General features: G+C 45.9%; 1 protein-coding gene across 6 annotated transcripts; it reads right to left on the reverse strand.

Annotated features, from left to right (window-relative positions):
* Positions 1-2,636: 2,636 nt before the first annotated feature.
* Positions 2,637-26,828, reverse strand: gcgrb (glucagon receptor b). 6 transcript variants are annotated; one of them, XM_057035467.1, is made up of 14 exons: positions 26,586-26,824; positions 10,791-10,938; positions 10,585-10,681; positions 10,386-10,499; positions 8,826-8,914; positions 8,571-8,677; positions 8,344-8,500; positions 7,887-8,046; positions 6,361-6,421; positions 5,980-6,049; positions 5,398-5,486; positions 4,960-5,104; positions 4,407-4,448; positions 2,637-4,244 (listed from the first exon to the last, which is right to left on the reverse strand). In XM_057035467.1, the coding sequence occupies exons 2-14, from the start codon at positions 10,842-10,844 to the stop codon at positions 3,843-3,845; spliced, it is 1,587 nt and encodes a 528-aa protein (XP_056891447.1). In that variant the 5' UTR covers positions 10,845-10,938; positions 26,586-26,824; the 3' UTR covers positions 2,637-3,842. The 6 variants fall into 6 exon arrangements, with proteins under 6 accessions (XP_056891447.1, XP_056891446.1, XP_056891449.1 ...); XM_057035466.1 differs by having other exon boundaries at positions 26,581-26,824; XM_057035469.1 differs by having other exon boundaries at positions 10,392-10,499; positions 26,581-26,823.
* Between the last annotated feature and the right edge of the window lie 393 nt (positions 26,829-27,221).

Genomic DNA, 27,221 nt, shown 5'->3' on the forward strand with positions numbered 1-27,221 from the left:
TTGTGGCGCAGCAGGACGGAGGAGAGGCGAAAGAAGCATCCCGCTGACAGACTTGAAGCATGATTGTAATGGTGCAAACGTTTGCAAGCGCCCATTCTTGAGCTTTTCCTCCGTCTTATTCCCACAGTGTCTTCACAGCGACGGCGTTTGGGTTCTTTGGGGCGACGGGTCCGTTTCAGGAAGGTGGAGGTGTTCCTGAATGACAGCGTAACAGGTGTTAATGGAGCCATGTAGATCATTGATTTGCTCATCATCATTGGTTCACTATTCTGTGGTCGGATTGATAAATGTTTAATGATGTATCGTGGTGCTCCACAATTTTATTACACCAATTAAAATTCAGAGCCTGTAGTTTAATTAGAGCTGAAAAGAGCCATAAAGCTTAATAAAAGAATACGGCTGCAGGATCAAGGAGCGAATCCCTGCAGGAAACTACACTACAGGACAAAATACGAGCAAAACCACACACAAGAACGTATACATGAGGGCAACCAGAGCACCAGCACTGACATCACACAGCCACACAGTGACCAGAACGCTTAAGGGAGGAGGGGTGACGAGGCCCCGGGGAGGGAAAACAGGCCACCGCAATCAGAAGAGTCAGAGGAGGGATGGAGGGAACACCACAGCACGCCAGAGAGGGACGGAAACGTGGAGAACCACAGCTAAATTAGCAAAAACACACAAAATCTATCAGCTGGTGAGCTGATGCCCCCTGGTGTCATTGTGTTTCCACATGAATAAATCTAGATTGGTGACTCCCAGCTCTAAGTATAAAAATTAAAACAATATCTACAGGGAAAATGTGCAAAATAAAAATGATATAAAATAAAGGACCCAAATGTACAAAGAAATATAAAGAATGAGATCCTGCCAGCAAGTACGATAAGGACCCCTGAAAATGGGCGATAAAAAGCAGTCCAGCGCACGGCTCAGACTTTTATTGCACATTATGTAACTGGGTGTGCATGGGGGAGATGGATGGAACAGCTCTGGGGAAGGAGCTGTTTCTCAGTCTGGTGCTCCTGGTTTTTAATGTTTCCAGAGGGAAAAACGGGCCTTCTTCTTGAGCTTGTTGAGGTTCATCAGGAGCACAGGGGAGAGTCCTCCTGGACCTCCTGCAGACCCTCTTGGTCTCGCAGGCGTCCAGAACATGATTGTGAAGTGTTGGATTTGCTCTCTGTGTCTCATCATTGTCCAGCATGAGACCCACTACGGTGGTGTCTTCTGAAAACATTCGTCATCAAAGTGTGGTAAAGTGTGTAGGTGTGTTGGAGATCGAGACATGTGGTGAAATTCTGGGTTTCCAAGCAACTGCACATGCAAAAAGCCCAAAAAATCAAGTCAAACCACGTGAACGTGCGCAGCCGACAGAGGCATCAATATCAAAGCCTTGTGGCACGCTGGTCTTGTAGCCGTGTGTCCTCTAAATCAGCTCAAGCACCGTTGTGATTGAGTCCAACACCGACACGTGTCGCCCAGTTCAGCTGGCATCATCTTCTCAGGTGTTCTGCTTCCACCCCCAAAATAAACCCATCTGGCTCCGTGTGGGGCATGGACCCAGCGTCCTGTCCAACGGAAGAAATGGAAATCCATACTGAGCACTCCTCTCTGAGCGCGCCTACACACACACACACACACACAAAGAGAGAGAGAGAGGAGAGAGAGAGAGAGAGAGAGAGAGAGCTGATGACTGCGATAATCCAGCCAACAAAAGTCATGGAACCAGAAAATTGGATCAGCCTTTCAATATTTATGCATTCAGTGCTGAATATTATATATTTAATGATTCATCCAGTGATTATAGTGGGCCCTGGTGTGGCCTGGCACTCAAGAGAACCTTCAATCACAGCATCCTCCAGCTCCCTTCCCCTCTGCTCTGGAGAACTTTATGGGATGGGATATTCGCTGGACCTAAATCGGGAATCTTTGCATTTCTCGTTTGTAGGTTTGAGACCAGATTTGAGGTCTTTTCTCATAGCAAGGACTAGTTGCAGTCGTTAATGAGGCACTATTTCCATCAAGATCAATTCTAAACTGAAAATGAAGACGGAGGATGACGTTAAAACGCGCGGTGTTGGATGTTGGACTTGTTTGGTGACACAGTTTAGACGATATGAGGGTTGAGCGTTCGCCTCGGTGAGATCTCGACTGAGATGAGATCTCCTGCTCATCTTCGCGTGTACGCTGAAGTCATCCGAGTCCTCTGGGGAACTGGGTTGGACGCTCATAACTGATTATCTGAGCTTTATCTGTCCACACAGAACACGGGCTCCTCATCTCGCGTCCATGCATACATGCACAGATGCGTGCGTGTGCATGTGCGTGTGCGTGAGCGTGAGCGTGAGCGATCTCCTGATAACGTGACCACACTCCGGTCCAAACACTGTATTTCACTGCTTTCATCTCCAAGAAGGCGTCTCTTAGTTATAAATATCCTGTGATTGGTTTTGAAGTGGAACACAATGTGGAATGACTCCAGAATGACTGATTTGTTGTGGATTTCTTTTTCCTTTTCCAGTCATAAAATATTTTTAATTCAATCAGCCACATGTCTGCAGTCAGAGCTGCCACACGTCAGGGGGGGAAAAGCTCAAGTTTCAAAAAACACGAATTAAAGTGACACAACAACGAGGCATGTTTTGGGACATCATTTGGTTTAATTGGCTCCACACAGACACAACAGTTTTGGGCCTTTGCTTTCGCTGATATTTGAGATTTGCTTTCCTGATATTCCTGAAATGACGCTTCAAATGAAACAAGGTACAATCACATTCAGTGCAACAAGATCTTTTTTTTTTTCTTCACAAAAGTTTTTCTCTTTTTTGGGGGGGGCTTCCTGACTGCAAGCAAGAACACAGAACAACCAGCCAGCTTTGTTTTTACATCAACGCAATAAATTATTCATATTTATACTGACTCTGAAAATTATTAGGACTTATGTTGTGAGATATACAGTAAATAGCACTATTCTGACTAGATTCACGCACATAAAATTAATCTAAAACCACTTCAAGGAATGAAAATCAAAGAAAAATGGACATATTCTCCACAAATCGACCAAGAGAGGTCATTTTGCTTGGAAGTGAGTCATGTATAAAATTTGTATCTGCATAAAATATAAATCCAACAATTAAATTAGGCCTTGATAAATCCACGGGCAGTGAAAATATATACACACATTCCTCAGCGCATAAGTAGAAGTGGATGTTTTCTCACCCATATTCCTTTGTTGTTCTTATACACTCGGTGGGAAATATCTGATTAAATAAGGCAAAGCTTGAACACAATCTAGGACAGGATCGTCCGATTACAGCCGAAACTGGAGTTTCAGCCTTTGAAATCAAAAGAATTTACAGATTATGATCTGCTTTAAGATGAAAACATCTGTCTTCTGCTTTGCTGCCACAAAAGCCGTGGGATGAGAGTGTGTTGTCCCCCGCCGGATCGCTCGGATGTGCCTTTTCTCCTGCCTCCACGGCAAGAGTCCACATACATCTTATTTAACCAATTACACGCAAAGTGAGAGGGTCTGAGAATGAGATGTTTTCAAGAGCGCACAGCAGCGCTGCAGGCACGGCACGAGGATGAGTCACAGCAGCACAGACACGTACGCACAATGGCAACAGCAGCAGCAGCAGCACGGATAGGAGGACTTCACACACGCACGCACCTGCGCGCACACACACTCTCCTGATGATAGCATCAGATAGTGTAAAATCCTTCGCAGCTAGTTAAAACTGCACTTCCTGCAACATTATGAGGTGGTGACCATCTGGATCAACGTGTGTGTGTGTTCTCATTTCCCCCTCGGAGACTGTGGTGTTGGCTGGTGGTGCTCCTCAGACGTTGGTCTCCTCTCCTTCCAAAGGCAGCTCCTTCCCCTCCAGGCGTGCGTCCTCTGTGGTGGTGCTGACACGACCGGCAGTGCCCGTCTGCACCAGGAAGGAGAAGCGCAGGCTGCCTCTGGCCGGCCTGCCCTTCTGACTCCCGTTTCTGTAGGAGACCACCAGCCTACGGTTCTCCTCCGGGGCAATGGAACACAAGGGTTCTCTGTTGGCTCTGCCCAAGCGGGGTGAGTCCCCGCTGGGGTCGCTGGCATTGTTTTCATGGAGGAGCAGGTTGCCCGTGGCAATGCTGCCACTCTTGAGGTGCGGAGTTTGGCTGTAGGTGTGGCGGTACTCCTCGTCGATGTCTTTGCCCAGCTTCCACCTCTTCCACTTTTTCAGCATCTCCGACTGCACCTGCGGAATCACAGACGGCAGACGATGAAGGTTCGGGCTCTGGATTGTTGACGACGACGACTTGCGACGAAAACGCCGATGACGAGGAGCATCGAATTCATCTCGCCTTTAAAGGCAGAGGAAGGAACACCTGAGACTCAATCAAGGCGGCATCAGTCCTACCTCTTTATTGACAAAACAGTACAGGATGGCAACCAGCAGACCCTGCGACACAAGACAAACTATGAACAGCACAGTCGTGTCACACTCTCTACATCCATTACAGCCAGGCACAGGAGGATGACACCCCCCCAATTCTAAGATTAGACTTAAACCCTTGTATGTGTCTGTTCCTCTCCTCCTCCTGTCCTTCGCTCCTGCCCTACCTGTGATTAAATAAGTGGACAGGTTCACTTGAAAACATTTGCTACATCTGTCCGATGTACTTAAAAACAGGGACAGAGTTTTGAAACCACCAGAATGGGGAGAGGAACGGCCTCCAGATAATGTCACGCTGACTTTACAGCAGTAAATCACAAAAGGTCCCTCCTGACCCTTAACTATATATCTGATGCAGACCAAACTCTTAGATAATGAGTAATTAATGAGTGCGCTTGTTCTTCTGAGCTACAGGTATTGTGTGTGTGTGTGGGGGGGGGGGGGGTGAACTATGTGCTGCTTTTAACATCGCTTTGATGTAAATTACTTGAAGTGATATATAATCTGGTGCTCTGACCTGGAAAGAGCTGAACAGCAGGTCGTAGAAGAGGCGAATGAGTCGCAGCAACGATCCTTTTTGGACCGACTCGTCGATGACGAAGGTGAAGAGGACGGCGTGAATCCCGAGCAGAGGGATGAGGGTCAGGGTGGATTTCGCTAATCTGGACCAAAGGGTGGGTGCACGGATTTAAAGGAAGCGTCATAAAAATGAGATTAGAACCAAAGGAGGAAGCTTTAGTTAATTTCCAATTACAAAGTGCTGCTGTGCGATGATAAACAGGAAGTAGAATATGTGATTGTAGAATTATGGTGACTTCTAAGGTATTTAATCTGCTTCTACAATCCAGATGTATAATTTTTAATCCACTAAAATACAGAACAAATGATCTTTGCTCACAGTGTGAAGAAGCAAAATCAGTTTAACAACAAGAAAACAATAAGATTTCTCTCTGACCTGAACTTGTAGTCAGTGTATCTCATCTGATGAGCTCTGAGTTTAGACATGAGGATTTTAATGATTCGGATGAATATGAAGAAGTTGATCTGAGAAAAGACAACAACATCATTCAATGCAGTTCTGTCTATGTGATATTAAGAACAGTATTCCAGTAATCAATGTATTTTATCAGGTTGCGTATTTATATATTTATATATTTTATTTTATATATTTATACTGTGTATCTGAAATCAGAGTTTTTGAAACATTTCAACCTCATTTCTCCACCTACAGGACTTCAGGGGAGGTAAGTCCATCATAACGAGCACACGAAGCCCACATCTGAGCCCGAAGGACACCAGCTAAGCTACTAGCGTGTTAGCATGCTCCACCTCCGTGCTCTGCTCATCACACGGAGGTCGATCCATTCCTTTGATATGTTGCTGACTGAAGAGCGAGATTTGTTCCACCCCCAGCTCACATACAGTGTGTATAGATATATTAAAGCCTTTGTTCTTTTGAAGTCATACACATATTTTTTCAAGATCAATTATTGTGCATTCCACACACACACACATATATACACACACAAAATCTTACCAGATAAGCAAAGAGAATAGGAGAACGGATGATCCACCAGAATCCCATGTTAATATTTCTTTCCCAGCACCTACACACAAATTATGCCTTAGCAAATGTATGTAAATGTATTTAAATGTATGTAATATGTGCTCACAAAATGAAAACCACATATAATTCATATAGCTCCGATTCAGTTTGAGTCTAACATTAAAAAAACAAACCATCATTTATCCTTTTAATCTCCATCATCTCTGTATATATTCATTTTGATTAAAATTAGAAACAAAATCTAAAGAAAAACTAAATTTGCCAGTTGATGGATTCCGATTGTGTCTTCGACTACGCTTCACTTCAAACCTCTGGGGACAACTTTAACTTCTGGTCTTTCCAGGAACTTACTCTTCGTTCTCATACAGATATTTGACGGTGATCCACGGCACCACAAACATGAGTGGCGCTCCTGAGGAGAAAGAAGAACATTTAATGTGGAAAAAAAAGTCAAACAAAAAAATCACTTGAGTATAAAATGGTGCCACTGTGCGCCTGGATTAATATAACTGAGAGATGAGAGAACATTGCCTCCACCTGTTGGCGACACAATTCCCTTTGTTAATGACTGGGTTGGTGTCAGGTAACCATAGAATTATGCTGCCTCCTCCTCTCTTTAGCCTGTATCAGAAAGCGCATCGAGGCTGTGGGTAAACATAAAATCAATCACCATCAATGCACCGCAGAGGAGCGCATCCCCAGCCTGTAAGTTCGGTTTCACCACGTCTCAACCAGACTTCAAGTCGGCTAATGATCCAAATGAATCAGCGACACCCCCGGTAAATCAGTGCAGCCGACTCATCTGTTCTTGGCTGACTAGACAAGATGAGATTATTCCCCAAGGATCTGCTGCATCTGTGCAGTTGACTGTAAACTGAAGGACAACGCGAAGGTCAGGGCTACAGGGGCGGCGCAGCCCCTTCAGACACGCCTTGATGTGCAACCTCGGGCATAGAGCCCACACAAAAAGAGACATCCCACGTCACGTGGAGAACATCTGTCCTCTGATCCAAGTCCATCCAAGTTCTATGAAAGAGTTATGCGAGACCCTACGGCTTTTGTCTCTGTAGCCAGTCGTGCAGGACTCTGCAGAGACGGTTGATTGGATTCATGTCAGGGTTCTGGCTCCGCTAAAGGACCTTCAGAGTTGTCCCCCAGACACAATTGACTCTTATTAGAAGGTGAACTTTCATTCAGCGTTTCCTCAGCCCTGACGAATGTCCCTGTCCCATCTTCAGAAAAACACACCGATTCAAAGTCGACGTGCGCAATCTTGGTTTCAGACAGGAGATTAAAGACTCCAGCTGAACTTTCAAATGTCTTTTACTGAGGACAGAACTTGTGTTATGGACCCAGGTGCTGCTGTGGTGAAAGTTTGAGACACTGGGGAAATGTTCTTGTGGTCCTCTCCAGCTCTACAGGCTCATTTGAGCTCTGGAGGACGTTTAGCTGTGACCCATCAGTTGGAAAGGCTTAAAAGACCCCTGTGTGTCGTCTTAAATCACCTTCAGCCAGCTGAGTGGACTCCAGTTGAGGCGTAGAAACATCTCAAAGATGATTTGGGGAAACAGAAGGCCCCCATAGCTAAAGCTAGATTCTGTGTGCAGCCCTGCAACCTCTCTAATATAGATTTAGAAGTTGCACACCACTAGAATCCCCGACAAGGACACAGGAGACATAATTCTGCCACACTGATGCCCACATTCACCTCAGTGTTCTCTGCACCATAGGCCCCCAGTGTCTGTGGATGGCAGCTCAGCACACTTATTTATGGATATTAACACTATAACCGACTGGGACTTTGTGAGAGAACGCCTGGACGCTCTCCAAGAACATTAGATCATTCTAGCCTGGTGTTTAACAGCTGTAATTCTTACCCCAACCGATTGCCATGTAAATGTAAAAGTACTTCTTCTCGCTGAACACGGTGATGACTAAGAGGCTGTGCAGGTAGATGCCTTCCACCAGGAGCCAATAGTTGTTAGCCATCACGCTGTACTGCATCATCACCATGGCGCCACGGCACCATGTGATCCCCTGATTGCCAACAGAAACACACATTGTCAGGGTCATAGCTTCTTTCACGGTACAAACGCACCACTGCCATTCAAACGTTGTCACAGTCACAGCTTACACTTGTGGTGCTAAATCTAACAGTTCAATCTCGGGGCTACATCTTTGCTCTCTCTTCTGCTCATGAATAACAAGAAAAATTCAAATAAATTGCAAAATGAATGCTAGCGGCGTATACTTTAGCAAGGAGGATTTTGCAAACATCCTATTCATGCTAAGAGACCACTGCTAACAGAGTGGATGCAGTGTGTTTGTGCTGACTGTCGTGTTGACAGGAGCTTGGGCTTGTGTGTTATTGCTGCTCCTGGAGTCCAGAGTGAGTGTTAAGAAAGCGTCTTTCACCAGGATGGACACAGCCCTCAGGATGAAGGAGGCAAAGAGGTTCATGTGGATGTTGTTCCTCATACAGTGAAGCTTCCTGGTGCACAGACGACAGCACAACGATGTATTATGGCAGCAATGTTCATGCAGATCTTTCCGCTTCTTACCGGAAGGCAATGAGGATTCCCAGGGCCAGTAGCAGAGCTCCCAGGGACAGGGAGTATCCCACTGTGTACATGATCCGTAGCTGGCCGAGAATGAGACCATAGTGTTGCTACAGAGGAAAGCAAGGCTGGAGTCACCGTTATGCCTCTGAAATTACTTTAACTTCTGCTGCGTATCGACACAGTTCACAGTGATCCAACCCCCCCTTCCCACCCCTCCCCACCCCCCAGCCAGGAAGCAACTCTGCCTGCACGCACCTCTGCAGGGTCGTCCTCACACTCGCTGGTATTCTTCGGTGCCCATTCACCATCTGCGCTGCAGAATCTGTAAACCAGACTGTGTCGAACTGTTTGCACAAACACACACATTAGAAGGCCGTTGACGAGCACGTCAGGAGGCGTGGCCAGTGTCAGCGATGGCCGCTGCACGTGCGTGGACGCGTCAGCACGAGAGAAATCATTCAGATCAAACATCTTTCAAATCTGGATCCCCAAAACAACAATCTTGTAAATCATTCTGTCATTCATGCTGTGCGTCATCCTCGTTAAGGGCGATGAAGTCGTTATAACTACATTCATTTTATCCATAATGATAGTTAGTGTTGACTGGTTGGAAATATGTCAGGAAAAAAAGATGCAATTTGAGACTCGGTCGAAGGTTCTGAAATATAGCTTCAGAAAATGAATCGGCTAAAACTCGTAAAAATGTAGGCGGAGCCTGCACACAACGGTTACGCCACAATGAATTCATGCCCGATGAATTCGTGCACGTACAAAAGCACTACAACAACCAGTTGAGCGGGTTTGATCATTACATTCGAAGAGATTAGCACAGCTGGAGGAAGAGACAGAGGTTTTATATATTCAGCCAACGCCATGCAGACACATATACTATATATATCTGTGTGTGTGTGTGCGCGTGTGTGTGTGTGTGTGTGGTGTGTGTGTGTGTGTGTGTGTGTGTGTGTGTGTGTGTGTGTGTAAGAGGTAAATGCAAACACCATTTGCCACCAAAGTTTCCAAGAATAAGAGTGTTTGGAATGTTTGGCCTTCAAGCTGAGAACTCCAACTACACACAAGAGGTTCTTTCATCGGTTCAGTTGTGAAGCCGTAGTGAAACAGGGCTAATTACCCTGCTGGATGATGTGTTTACACATTAATACGCCGATCAGACGTCCCACTTTGTGCTGGACACTCCTGCGTTTCTGTCGCTGTCCCGCATTGACAGGCCACCATTTCTTTTTTTAAATCTGGTGTTTATAAAACAAATGTCTGTCCTCAGAAGCTGGACGGGACCGAAAATGTCAATGTCAATCAAACTAGGAGGCGGAACTGGAGCTTAAGGGTGCGCCCACCAACATAAACACAATACGAGCGTGGAAGAGAGGCAGAGGAAAGGATCCCAGAGTGGGAATCCATCGACCTGCGGGTAAAACCAGCCACTCATTTGATGTCTGCTTGAGTTGTGAATACTTGTGAAAGGACAGATGTTCACAGCATGTCAATTGGTTCACGCTTAACAAGATTCTTCTCCAGAAGAGGCAGCGTGGCTGCGTGTGGAAGTGTACAGTTTGGGTGCAGGAACTGGGAAACAGCATGAGAGCTTCGTGCTAACTGTTCCTTAATACGTGAGAGAACAAGAGAAAGAAGAAGAATTTAAATAAAATGCATATGGAGCCCTGTTACGTGACTTCCCACAGTGGTTTTTGTTACTGTCAGACAGTTTTTAAATCACACTTGAACGTGCTGGAATCCAAAATAGGTCATATTTTACTGAGATGTCTTTGCATAACGATCATTGTCCATGTGTAAACTCACACAGACCTTTGCGGTACCAGGGCAGGAACCATGGGCAGGACACATTGACGGTTGTTCCTGGAAGTCCATCTGGCCAGCAGGCATACAGGTCAAAGGTCCTGTTACAAACCAGCCCTGCAGGGGAGAACGATTGGGTGAACCCGTGCAGAACCGCTCCGTCGTCTTGGATACCACTCCCACTTAGACCAAAGAGAGTCACCTGTGGAGGGTTCTGCAGAACTGAGGTAGTCCAGGCATTGGTTTTTGTAGCTGCTCCACTGCTCTTTCACAAGCTCCAGTGAGTTAGCAGAGGAGAACTGCAATGGAACAGTCACAGTTTTCAGAACGTACAGCCCATAATGCATTTGCCTGCTGCAGACTCTCCAGTAGCATGGAAACATGGGCGAGAAGCAAAGAGGGCCGTACCTTGGTGTAGCTGCAGAGAATTAGCAAAACCAAGAGAAGACAGACCTGGGACATCCCACTAGTACTGGGAGGATGGGGATTGGTGGGGACCAGAACACCAAGGACGCCTGACACATGAGGCGGGTTTGACCTGATCTCACTGTGTGGCCTAAAGACACCAAATAGAGAGTCCAGTCAGTGTGTGTGTGTGTGTGTGTGTGTGTGCGTGCTCACAGGCATGCGTTGGAGGGTCAGCTGAATGAGATCTGACAGGCAATAATGAAAAGGTCAGGCTTTCTCTTACACACCTGAGGGAAAGTGAATACACCGCAGGTGTGCGACAGCTTGATGCTTTTTTAAATGTAGCTTTCGTGCTAAATGTAGCTCCCAGCTACATGACCCATAAACTGTTCCTGCATTTGATCCCAGCTTCACCTCCTGCCCCCCCCGCGGTGTGATTCTCTGCCCAGGAGGTGGGGGAACACAATGAAATCTGAAACGTTTCTGCAAAAAACACCTCGACCGTGGACACATTTTTGGCTAAAACGTTTCAAGCTGCATTGTGCTCAGGTCTGTGTCCCGCTCCCGCCGAGGCCGCGTGTGTGATCAAACATTCGCTCGTCCGTGCAGGTCCTGAGGAGCTGTAGACGTCTTCCGGTCTCTGTGAGTACCGACGAAGTGTGCCCCGTTACGAGTCCAGCCGTTTGAGGAAATGCGGCGCCTGAAAATGCCCTTTTAAAAAGCGGTTTTCTATTATTTTCTAACGAGGTTCAATTCACTTTGTTGTCATGTGGACTTCACGCAGCCTGTTTTCACGTGCATTTTATTTTTATTACCACCTGTCTTTTCACTGTTATTTTGCTACGATGACCGCGGCGAGCGCAGGGCCTCCTAACAAGATTGTACTGGTTGGACTCCAGCTCCGGTCTGTGTCCTCGCCTATTGTCTGTGTGGGTTATTTTCTCCAGGTACACTCCAATACCTGAACATTAGGTTGATTAGAGACTCCGAATTTCCCCATTGTGTCAGTGTGTTGGTGCGTGGTGTGTGTGTGTGTGTGTCCTGTGATGGACTGGTGACCTTTCTGGGGTGTATTCCTGCCTCTCACCCGGGGACGATGCAAGTTTTTAATCTGGAGGTGGACTCATCTCATCTCTGATGTGTTTTGCTCTCATGAATTTTGATTCCTGGAACCCGCCGGCTGTCAGCCGCTGCTGAATCGTACGGTGGTTGTACTCGGTACTTTTCTACTTTTAATTGTTCACTAACAAGAGTGTGTTTAAAACGACTGTATTGTGTTTATTTGCGCGATATTTTAAATCGGCTGGTTTATTTCATGAGATAATTATGCAAAAATGACTTGAGGAATGCTCCCCTGAGGATCCTTTAATGAGAACTGTGCATGTGTAAGACAATACGATCACAAGCATAGTGAGCACAATCAGCCTGTGTGACTTCATTTTCCCTTCCCAGTGTTTGTGAATAATGTCCACATCTGCGAGTGTGTGTGTGTGTGTGTGTGTGTGTGTGTGTGTGTGTGTGTGTGTGTGTCCTGGGGCATACTTTCTAAAACGAACTGACTCGCATTACTGCTCATTTGCTTCTCTCTGTCTTGCACTCGTTCACACATTTGCTTCCTGCTCCGGGCGAGGAAAGAGGTGGAAGGATGTGTGGGAAGCTGCCCCACATCTGGGACATTCTCCCAAAAACATTTGACCCAAAATGACAGAAAAACAGATTATCATTGGTGACCTTATCATCAGCACCTCCCAATTATGTTGTTTAAATCAATAACCCGTCAGTCATGTGGTGCATGTAGGTGGTTGCAGAGACAGTGGTACAGTGTCATTAATGGAGCTAAACAGAGATGTAATTATGTTATTTATGCCTCCATGAGCCGTCCTGCCCCCCGTGGAGAATGAAAGGTGGAGACATACGCTCCAACGTAATTGCTCAGGCTACATTTATCTCCTCTTCTTCGCTTTGTGCCTTTATTTTTTTGTGTGTATCTCATTCTTTGCATTATTGCTTGAATTAAAGTTGTCATTTAAATTAGGGGCTGACGAGCATTATGATTCATCTCAGGTTTTAATTTCTTTGCTCACAATGACTAATGTTTAATTACATTTAAAGTGCAAAAACAATTAAAAGAGAAAAATAGAATACATGCAAATGACATGAATATAAAACAAATGAGAGGAGGCAGGAGACGAGGGAGCTAACTTTTTATGGCTTTTTCTGATCTTTTATGATGTTTAGACAAATGAGTTAACGTTTGTTCCACATCTGATTGCTAAAGCCAAAGTGGTTCCAAATAATGAAAGCGTTCTTCCCTTTCTGTTCTCCTGCCATCCTTCCCAGCTAGCTAAATTAACCCCCCCCACCGCCCCTCAAAATGTGGCGGGGGGGGGGGGTTCACGGGCGCGGCGCAGCACACCGCTGTGAACCCTAAGGTGCGCTGCTACGTGCACATCACAGGCGTATGGCACAATAATTGTTTTATGTCGATTATCTTGCTTTCATAATAGCGGGAATCCAAAATGAAAATTCAATTACTCGCTCAGCCCTAATTTAAACGACAGCAGATGTTTTGCCATGTTTCACCCAAAATGATGAGATTGGTCTGTTTAGACTGTGATCACAGTCTTGAGACTCCCCTGCGTAACTCTTCATCAGTAATGACAGCATTTTAGCTTCACGCCACATTATTCCTCATGTTTATTGGTTTGTCCCAGTCCCATTGGTGGCGTCGCCTGAATTTTCACTCAAAAATAGGGAAAATAACCTTGCTACATCTTACTTTTAGGTTGAAAACTTCGATACATTCCTATATTCTTGTAAAGGGCTGATAAAAACTGGTTCGGGATCTGATAAATAAGTCTTAAAGTGGCGAGGTCAGTGCGTGTTGTGGAGCTGCTGCTGTGCTCATCTTTACATGTCCAGCCCCCCTGATGACACCCAGGAAGAGTATCTGAAGCTTAGAGGTGGGAAACATCAAGATACCATCCAAGTACACAAACACACTCGTGTTTTCTCTCTGGACTGGTAAACATTTCTGGGTTCAACTCCTAGATCCTTTAAACCCACTCCACTCCACTGCTCTCCACGACTGACTTACTTTATCCGCTGACTCCTATGGAGCATATCCCCTTTGGGCGAGAGGTGGGTTCCACCCTGGAACAGCTCATTACAGGCGGAACATACAAGATCAAGGAAGCATTCACCCTCACATGCACACCGCCTGCTGATTTGACTGCCTACTCTTAGGAATCGTGCTAAGACGGGGACAATCAAGCGTTGCTGCACACATGCACTAGGAGCTGTTCTGTAATGCCCCCTGCGACCCCATGGATGACCCCAGCGTGTGTCATATCTAAACTGTCCATTGATCCCACTTTTGACCTCCTGATCCACCCGATCACACCTGTGACAGCTGTAAACATGAGGGTCAGTTACCAGGTCGGTTTAATGGCAAAACAAGCAGCTCCAGCACCAAAACACACCACTTCGCATCTGCTGTGTACATTATTCTGTCTTTACACGACACATTTGTTCACACTTGCGTTTGTATTCTGTACATGTTGTATAAAGGAATGGATATCAATCATGGCACCCGCATGGAAGTGTGAAAACACAGACTTGAAGAGGTAAAGGCACACACACACACACACACACACACACACACACACACACACACACACACACACACACACACTAGGGACAACCGTCAAAAGGAAATATCTGGGTTGTTGCCATGACTACATTCATATAGAGATAAGAGTGAGGCTATAACATCCACAAACCTACCTGGCTATAATCTCTCATGGACTTTTCAAGTATAAAAACAGATATTTAACCACATTTCAAAACATTTACTGAAAAATGTTTGTGCAAATAGATTTACATGGTATTTTAAAACGTATTCTTAAGTAAAATTATACACTCCGGAGGGCCTGATCTACTGAGAAGTCCAATAAGGAGCAGTGAACTGCGTGCTTGTGGAGACATTTTGCACACTTGGCTCAGGTGATCTTCTGAGGAAAATTGCTAAGGAAAAGTGCAAACAGTATCGAAATGGGGAGTGAATTGCTCCCTTTCCCACGACGGCGAGTATATACACGAAAAGCCAAATTTAAAATTCTATTCAATTCCACTTCCACCACTTTCAAACTGCGTCATCCCAGGTCGACGCAGCTCCTTTCAGCAATGTGAAAGGGTTGTTGCGTCATTTCCAAATAGCCATCCCACGTCGTCCTGCTAAAACACCCGATGACACCGATTTACCTGCCCAAATGCCGAGCCGAGGCTGGTTGCCCGTTTTAGAAAACCCTGCGAATAAAGAAGCGGCCCAAATTGGAAGTGATTTCAATAGTAAACACCGACAACCGAGAAATCTAAATACGACAACACTAAATCTGATGTGTAGCGGCATCAGTGCCAAATTAGAAAGGAAAACAATGAGAACAATAGAGGAAATGAAAAACAAGGTGTGAAAATCCAAGACGCTGAACAAAAGAAAAACTCTTTGATAATAAAAGAAAGGCCAGTGGGAGAAATTGCTGTGTTTACATGCGTAGCAACACTATGCAACAGTTCCCGCGTGATTGGTGTGAATAGCAACAGGATTTTGGGACTGCAAAGCATCTTACTGTGACCTTGTACACCCCACCACAACAATCCGTTCAGGAGTTAGGCAGCGAGGTTGCAGCCTCCGTTTAATCAGAAGCAGTGATGGGCTCGTTTACGCATCAGTCAGTGCTGCAGGCGCACAGCAAAACAAATGTATGTGTGAAATTCAGCAGATCAAGAGTTAATGTGCAGCTTGTAACGATGTTTAACAGAAATGTTTCTCTTATGTTAAGACTTGTCCCCAATTCCACCATCTCCACCCTCCACTTCTCCTCCTGGGTCCCAGGGTACCACCAAAACTATTTGCTCTACCCTGAGAGCATCCCTGGCTGGTCTGTGTCCCCCATCCACCAGGGATGCTCAGAGAGGTCTGAGAAGCCCATGAGCCTGACATGGAGGCATCCTAATGCACACTCAGCCTCCCTCCCCTCCGTCACTCCGGCAATCACGCATGATCACCTCTTTCCTCTCCACCGGCACCTTTTCAACCACATTCAAGGCTCAGATGGGGCGGGTTTTAGTGCATCATTAATGTGTCGGATCAGCGGCCATATATCGAGATGTGTATCGAACTGGCCTCAGTGGTGGAGACATCCATCCCTAGTAAACATAAACTAAAAAAATCAATATAGAGCGAGAAGCCAAAAAAAGGTAAGTGGGTTTTAAGAAGCGTTTTAAAATTATGGAGGTCCGTCTAGTGTGCAGAGCGGCTGTTCAGGCCACAGTTTTGGACGTGCAACAGGAACCAATCGGCCTCCTTTGTGCTTCAGCCCTCAGCTGCCTACATCTGCTCAGCCTTTCTTGTACCAGTTAAAAGACGTGCGGCTGCATCCTTCACCAGAGATGTGTGATGGAGGACCCGCTAACCTCATAAAAAGTGCATTACACTAAATCAGCCGGGTGGTCACAAAGGTGGAGGTTTACTGTTTCAAAGTGGGGTCTTTGGAGAAGTGCTTTTCTTATTGCCAGCTGCCTTATGTGGAGGAAACCACATGATACTCACGGTTGTCCTCAGCCTCAACTTCAGCCTCATCCTGCTCTAACCCGTGGTGTAATGCAACAGAGGGCTGAGTCACTTTCCTGGGGCTGTGTAGTAATGCTCCCCCTCCGTAAACCGGAGCCGGCTTTTTATGTATGAACCAAATTATGTAGATTCTCTCCCAGAGAGGTCGGTTGAGAATCGGAGTGAGGAGGAAGGGATGCAGGGGATATGCACTCCCACCTCTGGAAAATATGCATGTTTTGATTTGAATCAATCAGAGAATTGAATTTTAGAGCGTAAAGAATAAAGAAAGTACTCAGCCAGCCGCCAGCCATCACCACACTCACCTTTTCCCAACACTGAAAATCTACTGTTCGTTATGAGTCTTGCAGGTTTAATGAGCGTATACATATCCATGCTCAGTGTTGGAGGAGGAAACATTTTGAACACGAGAACAGTCAACTGCTCCGATTACTCTCAGGAAGCCGACAACAGCATAAAACCCGTGTCTGGTATCAGTCAGCGCTTCCTGTGTGGATGGAAATTTGATGTACCGGCCCATTCTGCATGTGAGAGCATTTAATGCACGTGAGAGCAGACTGGCCGAGGTTTGGGCCCGGCAGGGTGTCGCGTGACGTCTGACTGGCGACTCAGCAGAGGAGAGAAGAGCGTCAGAGAGGAGTGTGATAAGCAGGCAGGGTGAGCACGGCACAATGACACCAAATTAAACAGTTTGAGATAAAAATCCATCCAAGAATTAAATCGGATAGTTTGGAATGTTTCTAGCCGTTAGGTAGAACAAACCCTCACTGATTGTAATTGCTTGGACTCGTCTGTCACATTTAAAAGGCTGCCGAGAAAACAATGAAAACAGCGATGATCTGCTCTTCTTTCTTCCATTCAGTTAAAACTCATGCAACTCCCCCCACGCCAGGCAGACGCCTACACCTTTCCTTCACGTCGCCGTCCAACGTTGCGTTCAAAACAGCGATGCAGGATGTCTCTGTACAGAACTGTGGCCTTTGTTTTGGTGGGGAAAGGCTGCAGCGGCGGCTCTTCCCTCAGGATGACGTCATATCGTTTACGTCTCCTGTCAGTGATGGAAATACGATATCCAGGAGCTCCAGGAGCTCATAGGTGCCTTTAGGTCAAGTCAACTCTGTTGACTCACCAAGTGCAGCTTGTGCCAGAGGGCTTACAGGTCCTCTGCCGACCCAGTTCCTCTTCCTCATCGCAACCGGTGAATAAAATACTTTGATCAAATCTGCATCATTGTAATGCAGCAGATTGGAAGCACATGTTTGCGCACACACTGGCGGCATCAGTCAGTGTGCAGACTAGAGGATTTGAGAGCTGCTAGCGCGAGGTCACGGATGGCGGCTCATCCGTAGTAGCCAGCAGTTCACATTTGTTTGTGAGGCGCCTGTGCGACAGCCAAATTCACATTAGTAATGCAAACACCCACAGCCTGGGACACACAACACATCATTCCCCTCAACACCCCCCCGGACATCTTCTGGACCGAAGGAAGGCATTCAACCAAGCGTGCAATTAAATACATTTATTTTACCGCACACACGTGCTCACACACATGGCGATACACACAGATACATACACATTTGTCAAGCATTAGATATGATTTATGAAGGATTTTAATACACTATGTGACAGCACAGATGGTCTGTAGTCTGGGATGGGGTTGAGTATGTGAAGCGGAGGGACAGGAAGTTCTGAATATACGACTGTGTGAAGAAAAAGTCCCGGAGGAAACAAATCAAGATGACAGGGCTGTAAGTTGACTGTCACTTAGAACACATTAGTTGACTGGCTAAACCCCCAAGAGAACCAGGAAGGCTATATCGGTTGACACGTTAGTCTTTTTTCCCCCTCAATTTAATATCAGGATGATATTAAATAACGACAATCAGAATGATTTCTGCTCTGACTCCAGAAAAACTGAACACTTGCAATGTCTCTTCTCGCTATGGAAACCACCTATTTACCCATCAGCCCCCCCCCCGAAGAGGTCAAAGGGTAAATTTTTTAGCCAATCCGTGGAGCTGCAGCTTCAGGCATTACTCATAAAATGTGCAACATTGTAATATCAGTGACGCCTCTCTAATCTTTTTCATTTACCCAGAGGGACACAGCTGCAGAATTCAGAGCAGCATCACAGTAGTGAGACAGGACCTGTGATGGGATGGCGGGGGATCTTCTCTTCTCACAGCAGCTCATAAGATGTCCTGACTCTTGGCGGCTCTGGTCGTTTATTTTCATTTTGATTAAGAGTTAAGTTATCCAACAGCCCATTTTCTAGCGCTCACAACAGAAAACTGACCATGCAACTTTACCTGAAAGGGTGAGGTTTCCCTCCCTTGACGGTTAGTCGATAGAAAGGATCAATTGCGGGTGTGTTCGTAAAAATATTGAATCGTGGTTTACATGGAATTTCAACCACATAGAGACCTAGAAGTCTGCAGCCGTGTAATAATGCCTTTCTTCCATCCAAGACTGATCCATTATTACAATCCATTATTGATGGAGTTCAGCCCGCGCCACACCTACTCTATGTGACAACCTTTCCTTCATATTGTTAGCAGCAGCATGTAGATGCTACCAGGACAACAAAAATGCTTCTTCTTTTCCTCTCTGGAGACCAAAATGTTCTTCGTGTCAGCTGCTGGAGGTTTGATGGTTGCAATTAAAACAAATGCTTGACTTTTAAACCCTCCGATCCAGAGTTGGGGCTCTAAAATGGCTCAAAGATTACCTGGGGAGAAATGGTGCAGTTGTTGTTTCAGAACATAACATCATTAGTTAAGGTGCAGTTTGTGCTCCTGGCTATAAAGAATGTCATTTTTCAAGGTTGTCTGTTTTTGACTGCCTGTCATAAAACCTTTTCAATGGAAACCAATGCCCATACATTATAGCACATTATAAATTTATGATGCTTTATATTTAATTTCTCATTTAATATCCTACTTGCCTTTCTTTTTTTGCTTACAAAAATGCCTTAATTATCATTATGTTAGAATTGAAGTTAATATGGTTAAATTCCATCTAAAAGGCTGATGGAGAAAACACAGGCACAGTGTTTAACACAGTTATGTCATTTCATGATATCAAATCAAAATCGAGCTCTTGTGACTCCATCGATTTATCATTAAGTGACAGAGGAAATTACAGGGTGGTGTCAGATCGAATCCATCACGCTCAAGGTCCACTCTATTGATCTGAGTTAAACATCCAGAAGACTTTATATAAGCAGGCAGCCCACTGAAATTGGTGGGTATGGTTGATGTTAAACAACAATGACATCCCAGTACATATAAGAATACTGATACGAGCCAGAAAGAAACATTCACAGGTTCTTCTAGTCACACATCAGAGATCATGGTTGAGAGATCAAATAAAGATCGATAGATCACACACATGCTTCATATGTGCTGCCCTGAAGAGCAGCACGAAGGTTACGACTGCGGTAATTCAACATTGCTTTATTTTTGTCTCGTTGCCTCTGAAAGGTTACGTGACAGCCGGCGTCTGGCTGTCTGTCTAGTGGCTCAAAAATTTACGACCAGATTTTAATTAAACTTTCAGAACAAGTTGATAATCAGCCAAGGAACAGATGAATAGATTTTGGTGGAGTTCCAGATTCTGGGAATTTGACCTTTGATCTTACAAATATCAAAGTCAGGGGACTTTGATCATAAAGCAAAGCAGAAAAAGAGATTTAAAACTTAGTTCTAGGGCAGCTTCAAAACCGAAAACCAAAGGGGAACATCTCCCTCTTTCTCCACTCCATCTACCCTTAAGATGCGTCTATACATTCATGTCACATATATGTGCTTGTTTTAGTCAGTCTCTTATTCTGAATACAGTCCACCAAGATTTGATGGTTCAGTGCCCCAGAGCTCCATATGAGGACCTCTGATGTTGCCCCTGGGCCTATAGACCACCAATAACTCCCTCTAAACAGACTTTACCTCATTATATCTCCAATTATAATGAATCGCCTCAACCTTCTTCAATAAATACAACATATTCAAATTTATCAAACCCAAAAATACTATCAAAATGTATTTCTTACTAGCCAGTCTCCCTCTAGTTTTCTCTCTACCATGAAGTAGACACAGACATAACTTTTTATTCATTAGCACAAATGTCTTGTGGACCCAAGTGTGCTAAATACAGTTAAAATGACTAAAAATCCATATCTTCAACACATACAATACCAAATTCTCCAGAGAATATTCAACAAGAATATTCAAAATATTCAAAATATATATATACGTATATTGTACACATTAACATTTCTTTTACTTCTTACTCAGATTTCCTCTCTTCTACATCTCTGGAACTGGCAACCAAGGAAAAACCTGACCATGACCCAGGAGACCTTGGTGGTGGTCATTGGAAATTGTCTAGTCCTTAATTTGCTCTCATAAACTGGTGGGACAGGGAATCAGCCCTGTTGCTCTTAGTCCGGGCCGGGGTACTGGGTGGCACATTAGGGGGGCATGCACCCATGGCCTCTCATGGTGTGCCTGTGCCTCTGGTGTGTCTGGGCAGCCTGGTTCCACTTGACTGGGGGTAGCACCTCTCTGGGCTGGGGGGTGAGTGAGTGAGTGAGTGAGGAGGGAGGGAGGAGGGAGGGAGGGAGGGAGGGAGGGAGCGAGTCTCGGTGCGCATGTGTGGGCATGTGAAAGTTTGTGTGGGAGAACGTGTGTGGTCTGGGCCACAGCCAGATCCGTTCAGAAGTGTGGGATTCTGGGGCTGAAGATCAGTGATCAGTCTGTGCCTGGGGTGGTGAACCGAGCAGGACTGGCAGGCCGGTCTGAGGGGGCGGGGGGGTGGTGACAGTCAAGAAGCTGCTTCTCCCACCTTCCCCAGGCACTACACACTCTGGGTGCAGGTACGCTGTGGGTGGATTAGACATTTCTCTATTAAAACTGTCACTGTTTCCCTGCCATCCCAGACAGGAAGCAGCCAGCAGTGGCGACACCAGGAGAACCTGTCCTGCAGTGATGACAGACTCCTGCAGGGAGGGAAATGACGTCTGGGATCATAACTCTGTGCTCAGAATTGCCAACACAAATTGGCCATTTAAAACCTGATTGCTGTCGCCCAGTGTGGCAATATTTTTCTTTCTCTTTGTTCTCTTTGCGTGTGTTTGTGTGGCATCTGTGTGAGTGATTCCGAGTGTGTATGCCTGGCTTCTCTAGTCCTACCACCCCTCCCTTTGTGCAGGTGGCGTGACCCATCTTGGGTATTTCTCTCAGGGTGGGTCCTCATCCTCTGCCTGGTGGTCTGCGGGTGCTTTTGGTTTCTCTGGTGGGTGGTGGGACCCGGACCAAGGAATGAGCACTCCGGGCTTGCGGCGACTCCTGCAAGGATACGTCGGAGCCTGGGGTGCCCGGCTTCCAGCTGTCCCTGATCACCTGGTGTCAACATCTCTTGCCTGTCCTTTGCTATTTTGCCACGATATTTACTATAATCATGCTCAGATTTAATGGCTTTACAACAGAAAATGGAAAACACTCGAATATTTCCAAGGTATGTTTGTGTTAACTGTGTTTACCAGCTCCCCCTCCTCGCTGTCAGCTCAGACTGATGACGCCATCGACAGGGCAGACACGCGCCTGATGGGTGCCCCAGGCGTTCAGAACCGGCAAAGTTCAGGCCAGAAATGTGGCAACGCAAACACGCTCAGATAAACATCCATTAAAAAAAGAGCGTTGCTTTGTTTTTGTTGTGTTTAGAGGTGAGAGGGCAGCAGCAGGACGTGACGATGCGGATATTTAACATTCTGATCAAGCTCAGAAGGGTCAGTCCTGAATGGTGGATCACAAACCACACTGTTGACGCGTGATGGGCGGGATTAGTCATCAGCTGGTCCACGCTCACGCCCGACTCCTGCGGCCTCAGATTGCTGCCGCAGCTTCCTGCCAAGATGCTGACTCAGGACCGGCAGCTCAACCGACTGTCTGACTCTCGCCGATGTCACATTTTCAAGGGCGGTCGGTCGGTCAGTGTCTGAGCAGGCCTACAGAAGTCCAACATCGGCCTGGACAGGAGTTTGGACAAGACTACAAAGGTGAGGAAACTGGCATCACGGTTGCCCTGACAATGAGAGAGGCAGCAGGACTAAAGCAGCAGTTGGGCCTCAGAGATAAATGTTCACCTCCCAAATCATTGAAGTGATGTACAGTACAAAGACTGTGCGTGTGTGTGTGTGTGTGGTGTGTGTGTGTGTGTGTGTGTGTGTGTGTGTGTGTGTGTGTGTGTGTGTGTGCTAGATTGAGTAAAGGGTAAAGTGAAGTGTAATTTCCCAAAGGGCATTTCAAGAAGAGCAGGAAAGCAGGAAACAGATTTGTATTGATGTTGTCAAAATGTCCCATTTGACGTGCGTCATGTCACTGTCCATCATCTCCGTCTTCCTCGCCAGCATCCTGGACACTACTGTCATGGATGTTGTGTCCTGAATGTCTTATTTGCACCTTCATTTTTCTTCATACTGTACATAATTTTTAATTTCTGTACATAATATAAGAGTCTTTTTATTTTAGTACTATTCTTGTACACCACGGGCTACCGCTGTAACGTGTAATTTCCCCGGTGTGGGATCAATAAAGTTTTTTATCCTATCCTTGCATTGTTCTTTTTTTTGTTCATTCCCCTCCATTCTTGTGTTTTCGGCCCCTGTCGGGGTCGCAGGGTGACAGAGGAGGTTCGCATCCTATTCAGAGGGCTTCAACTATGGTTGCTTCGCTGCTGCGGCGCCACGTTGCTTTAGCTTTCGTTACTTTCCACACCGGGATCAATCCGCGTTTTTTTCCTTTCCTTTTCCCACCTTCATCGCATTTTACGGTGGAATGGTGGTTAGAAATCATTCCAAATTGTTGTTCATTAATTTAACTGGAGGCTCTTTGTGTTCAATTTTGCAGAGCTCTATGTGCGTTAATGAACCGCCACAATCCATTCGAATCAATATGCAAAATGCAAACAAGGGAATTAAATGAGTCCCGATGCTCTTTTCCACCTGCCTCACTCTGATTTGAAATGCACAGCCAGTCTTAGTCCTTACACAGAAAAAAAGTACAAAATCATGTCAGCTAACTTTAATGTATATATTGTTTACAATATATAACTGCTTCATCTGCAATTAAAGATAAGGTTCAGCTGATAAAACGATGTGTACCAGTACAGAGTGCTGAGGAACATCCCAGCCCTGTTTGCGTAGAGTAAGAGGTGGATGAATGACACGACTGCACCCACACCAACGCAGAAGGTCGGCAGGAATGAAAAAACATGTGCACCTTAAACGTTAGCAATGCAAGAGTGCCAAAGAAAGTAAACCTCCAATGGAGTGGAAAACATTACAGCCTAAAGTCATCTGGAGGAGGCTTCTTTTGTCTGATGAGCAGAGCCTTTTTTTTCTCCACCCTCAGAACCGCCATTGTGTTTGGAGGACACTAAACTGTGGTGAATCATGGTGACGATATCGTCCTTCTGCCTTCAGCAGATATGACTACTCAGTAGTGAATAACATAAACTGGAATATATGCTACAGGAATACTATGTCAAAATATAGGTCTAATTTTATAAAGACAAAAACCCCGCAGTACACATCTAGTCCTGTAGGTGGCAGTAATAAGATTAAAAACACAGGCCGAGGATTCAAACAGAATCAAACACTTAATAAATAGGCAGATGTGTGGAAAATTATTCCATTGGATAGGCAGAAAATGTGAGATTTGATATCATACTTCAAAAAGAATGTAAATATAAATGCTTGATGGGATCAGAATTGGGGGTATTCCAGTTGGGAGGGAGAGCGCTGTTGTTCTGGAGGAGGACACGATGATGAACGTGGTTGTGAGGAGATAATAAGGAAAACTGGGGGAATATGGCAAAAAAGGAAGGCTGTGTTTAAATCCTGCTTTTATGTTTCTTTCACTCTTTTATCAAATTATGTAAAAGGAAATGAATGGCCGAAACAGGCGAGATAAAAGATATGGAGCGAGTCGGGGAGGGAGGAAATGGCGCGAGGGGTGACGCAGGTGTGCGCAGGATAAATGTGATGGACTGATTCAGGGTGTTCTTTTTCACTGATGGTCAAAGAAACTCAGAGCAGCATGAAGATTGAATTAAAGCAGATAGTCATCAACGGGGCACAGACGAGGCAGAGCAGCTTCAGGAGCGCTAATGGCTCAGGACTCCTTCCAAACGACTGTCGCTTTAGCCGATATTAATGGCGGGGAGTTAACAAGCTGTTTGAAATGTGTTTAACAAGAGTGTCTACATCATAAAGTTTAACCACCAGGTTAGAAATGGGCCACGCCACTGGGACTTATCAGGGGCTCCGATGGGCAGACGGAACAAGCGTTCAGGAAACCACGTTTCTGCCTGTCCACGAGAAAAATGAGTGAGATGCAAACAAACCCTGGACAGAGTCTATCGCTATCCCAGCATTCCCCGGGTCCGAGGCAGAAGCAGAGCTCCAGTCAACACAGCCAGGAGGACAACTGGAATCCAACCAGCAGCCCTTTTGCAACAAGGTGACCGTGCTAACCGCCCTGCAACCAGGCGGTTTAGCCACGTTTACACAAGGTTTAATGGCAGTTAGCGTCCACGGGCTCATTAAGAAAGACAATCAACACAAACCAGGTCGGAGAAGCCGCGTATATGTGATGCATATATAAATGTGCTACTTCAAAATTCATATTTTTAATTAGCCACAGAGGACGCAGAGCATTTAATGTACTTTACTGCATGTGTGCGTGTGTGCGTGCGCGCATGTGTGCGTGCGAGCGAGCGAGAGAAGCGCGTATTGTGAAGCAGCCCGTCAGTGTTGATTAAATAAAGAACACTGTTTATAGACCAGACTCCTCTTGACAGACATGCATGTAAAACACACACACACACACACACACACACACACACACACACACACACACACACACACACACACACACCTGTCAACATCTCAGCAGTCACCACAGACGATACTCCAGAGTTCAGACAATGAACTTGAGTATTACACTACAGGTTTCAGATTATATCTAATGATCTATTTCAGATCTGGAGACACCGTCCTGCATCCTTATATTGTCACCTTTTACCTTATGGTTGGACAAACAGCTTCGGGGACTGTTGCTCTGAAAGGATTTGGGGTTTATTTGAAATGTGAAGACAATTCTTCATGACTGAGATTCCTGACCGACTTTAACGCGTTCTCCAAGCTTCACCTGCTAAAAATGTCAAACTCTCCTTTGAATCAGCTGTACTGACAAGAATAAAGAGCTCAAATATATCAGCAGACACACTGACAGACCATAGTCACGGCTGTCCTTGTTAATGGAGGAGCACAGGCTCCGTGCATGGAGCTCCCGGTGAGCGCCTCATCAGACATTCAGGTCCGTCTCAGTAGGACTGTTTGACCATTCAAGCAAAAAGCTTTGGATAATATTTAAAGTTCCCATAAAGCATCGCCTGCAGCGTTGGTGTTCACGTTTGAGGACCAGGGTCCCTGAATCCATCCCAGTTACTTCATGGGTGCAGGCTGCTGCGTCCTGAGCAGGGAAATCAGGAGAGTGCCCATCACACATGCACTCTCCTGGCCGCTCAGGTGGGGCAGCTCTTCAGGGAGCAGACGGACGCGGTGGGAGAAAGAAAACGCACAGCCGAGAACACAAGAGCGAGTCCCACATTTTCGTGACGCGGCATCGGGGAACCTGGACCGGCGAACAAACCCATTAATCCCACTCATGTCAACTTCAAAGGCTGAGCAGCAGCAGATTTCACACCGGTGCACCAGGCAGCCATAAAGGCCACGTGTTCCCATGTTCTTCCCCCCTTATTTTGGAGTCATGTTTATTGTAAACACTGGGCGCTGCAGGTGTTATTATTTTCATTTAAGGTTAATTTGTATTTTTTTAAAGGATATTTACGATAAAAGATGATAAACTGTGATATTGTGAGAGGATCTAACCCTCCAGCTTCAGATGTGGATGCCAGAAACATAAACAGCAAAGCAAAAGCTGCAGATTGTAGATTTAACACACCTGTGACAGAGACTGTGATTGGCGTCATGGGAACAAATCCTTCACAAATATTTCAGAAAGTTGGGGATTTGAGCCAATCTTTACACACTCAGGGGTGAATAAAGCCAGGAACCGGGCAAATAAGAGTTCTTACCGGACCTTCTCTTCCGTCCCTGGGAGCCCCAAACTGCCCGAGGTTCATGTCCAGATCTGGTCCATCCCCACCGGCGGCTGCACAGAGAACACCCGCAGAACCATGAGCGAGCGGGGGGAGACCCGAGCAGAGCTTCCAGGGGGGGTCACTGCTCTCTGCCTCACGCTTCACTTCTTTCTTTAACTCTCGCCCCGCTGCTCACTGACAAAAGCGCGTCGGACTGACAGAGGAGTCAAGTGAAGGAGTCAAGAGTCGGGCCGCAGCCGGAGAGCAACTTCCGGCGCAGCCTTTCAAAATAAATTTAAAAAGTCAAAGTCCCGTTGCAGCGAAGGGATTTAAAATCTGTTTGTTGCCTGACAGTAAGAAGTTCATCAAGAGTATCACTGAGTTTCAATGATTGTTTGTCTTTGTTGTTCATGTGATGAGCTGGTGAATTTTCCAGGGTATAGAGCTGGGATAGAGCTGGGATAGAGCTGGAATAGAGCTGGAATAGAGCTGGGATAGAGCTGGGATAGAGCTGGGATAGAGCTGGAATAGAGTTGGGATAGAGCTGGAATAGAGCTGGGATAGAGCTGGATAGAGTTGGGATAGAGCTGGAATAGAGTTGGGATAGAGCTGGAATAGGGCTGGGATAGAATGGA

Source organism: Takifugu flavidus, chromosome 6 (genome assembly GCF_003711565.1).
Source record: "Takifugu flavidus isolate HTHZ2018 chromosome 6, ASM371156v2, whole genome shotgun sequence".
Classification (NCBI taxonomy): Eukaryota; Metazoa; Chordata; class Actinopteri; order Tetraodontiformes; family Tetraodontidae; genus Takifugu; species Takifugu flavidus.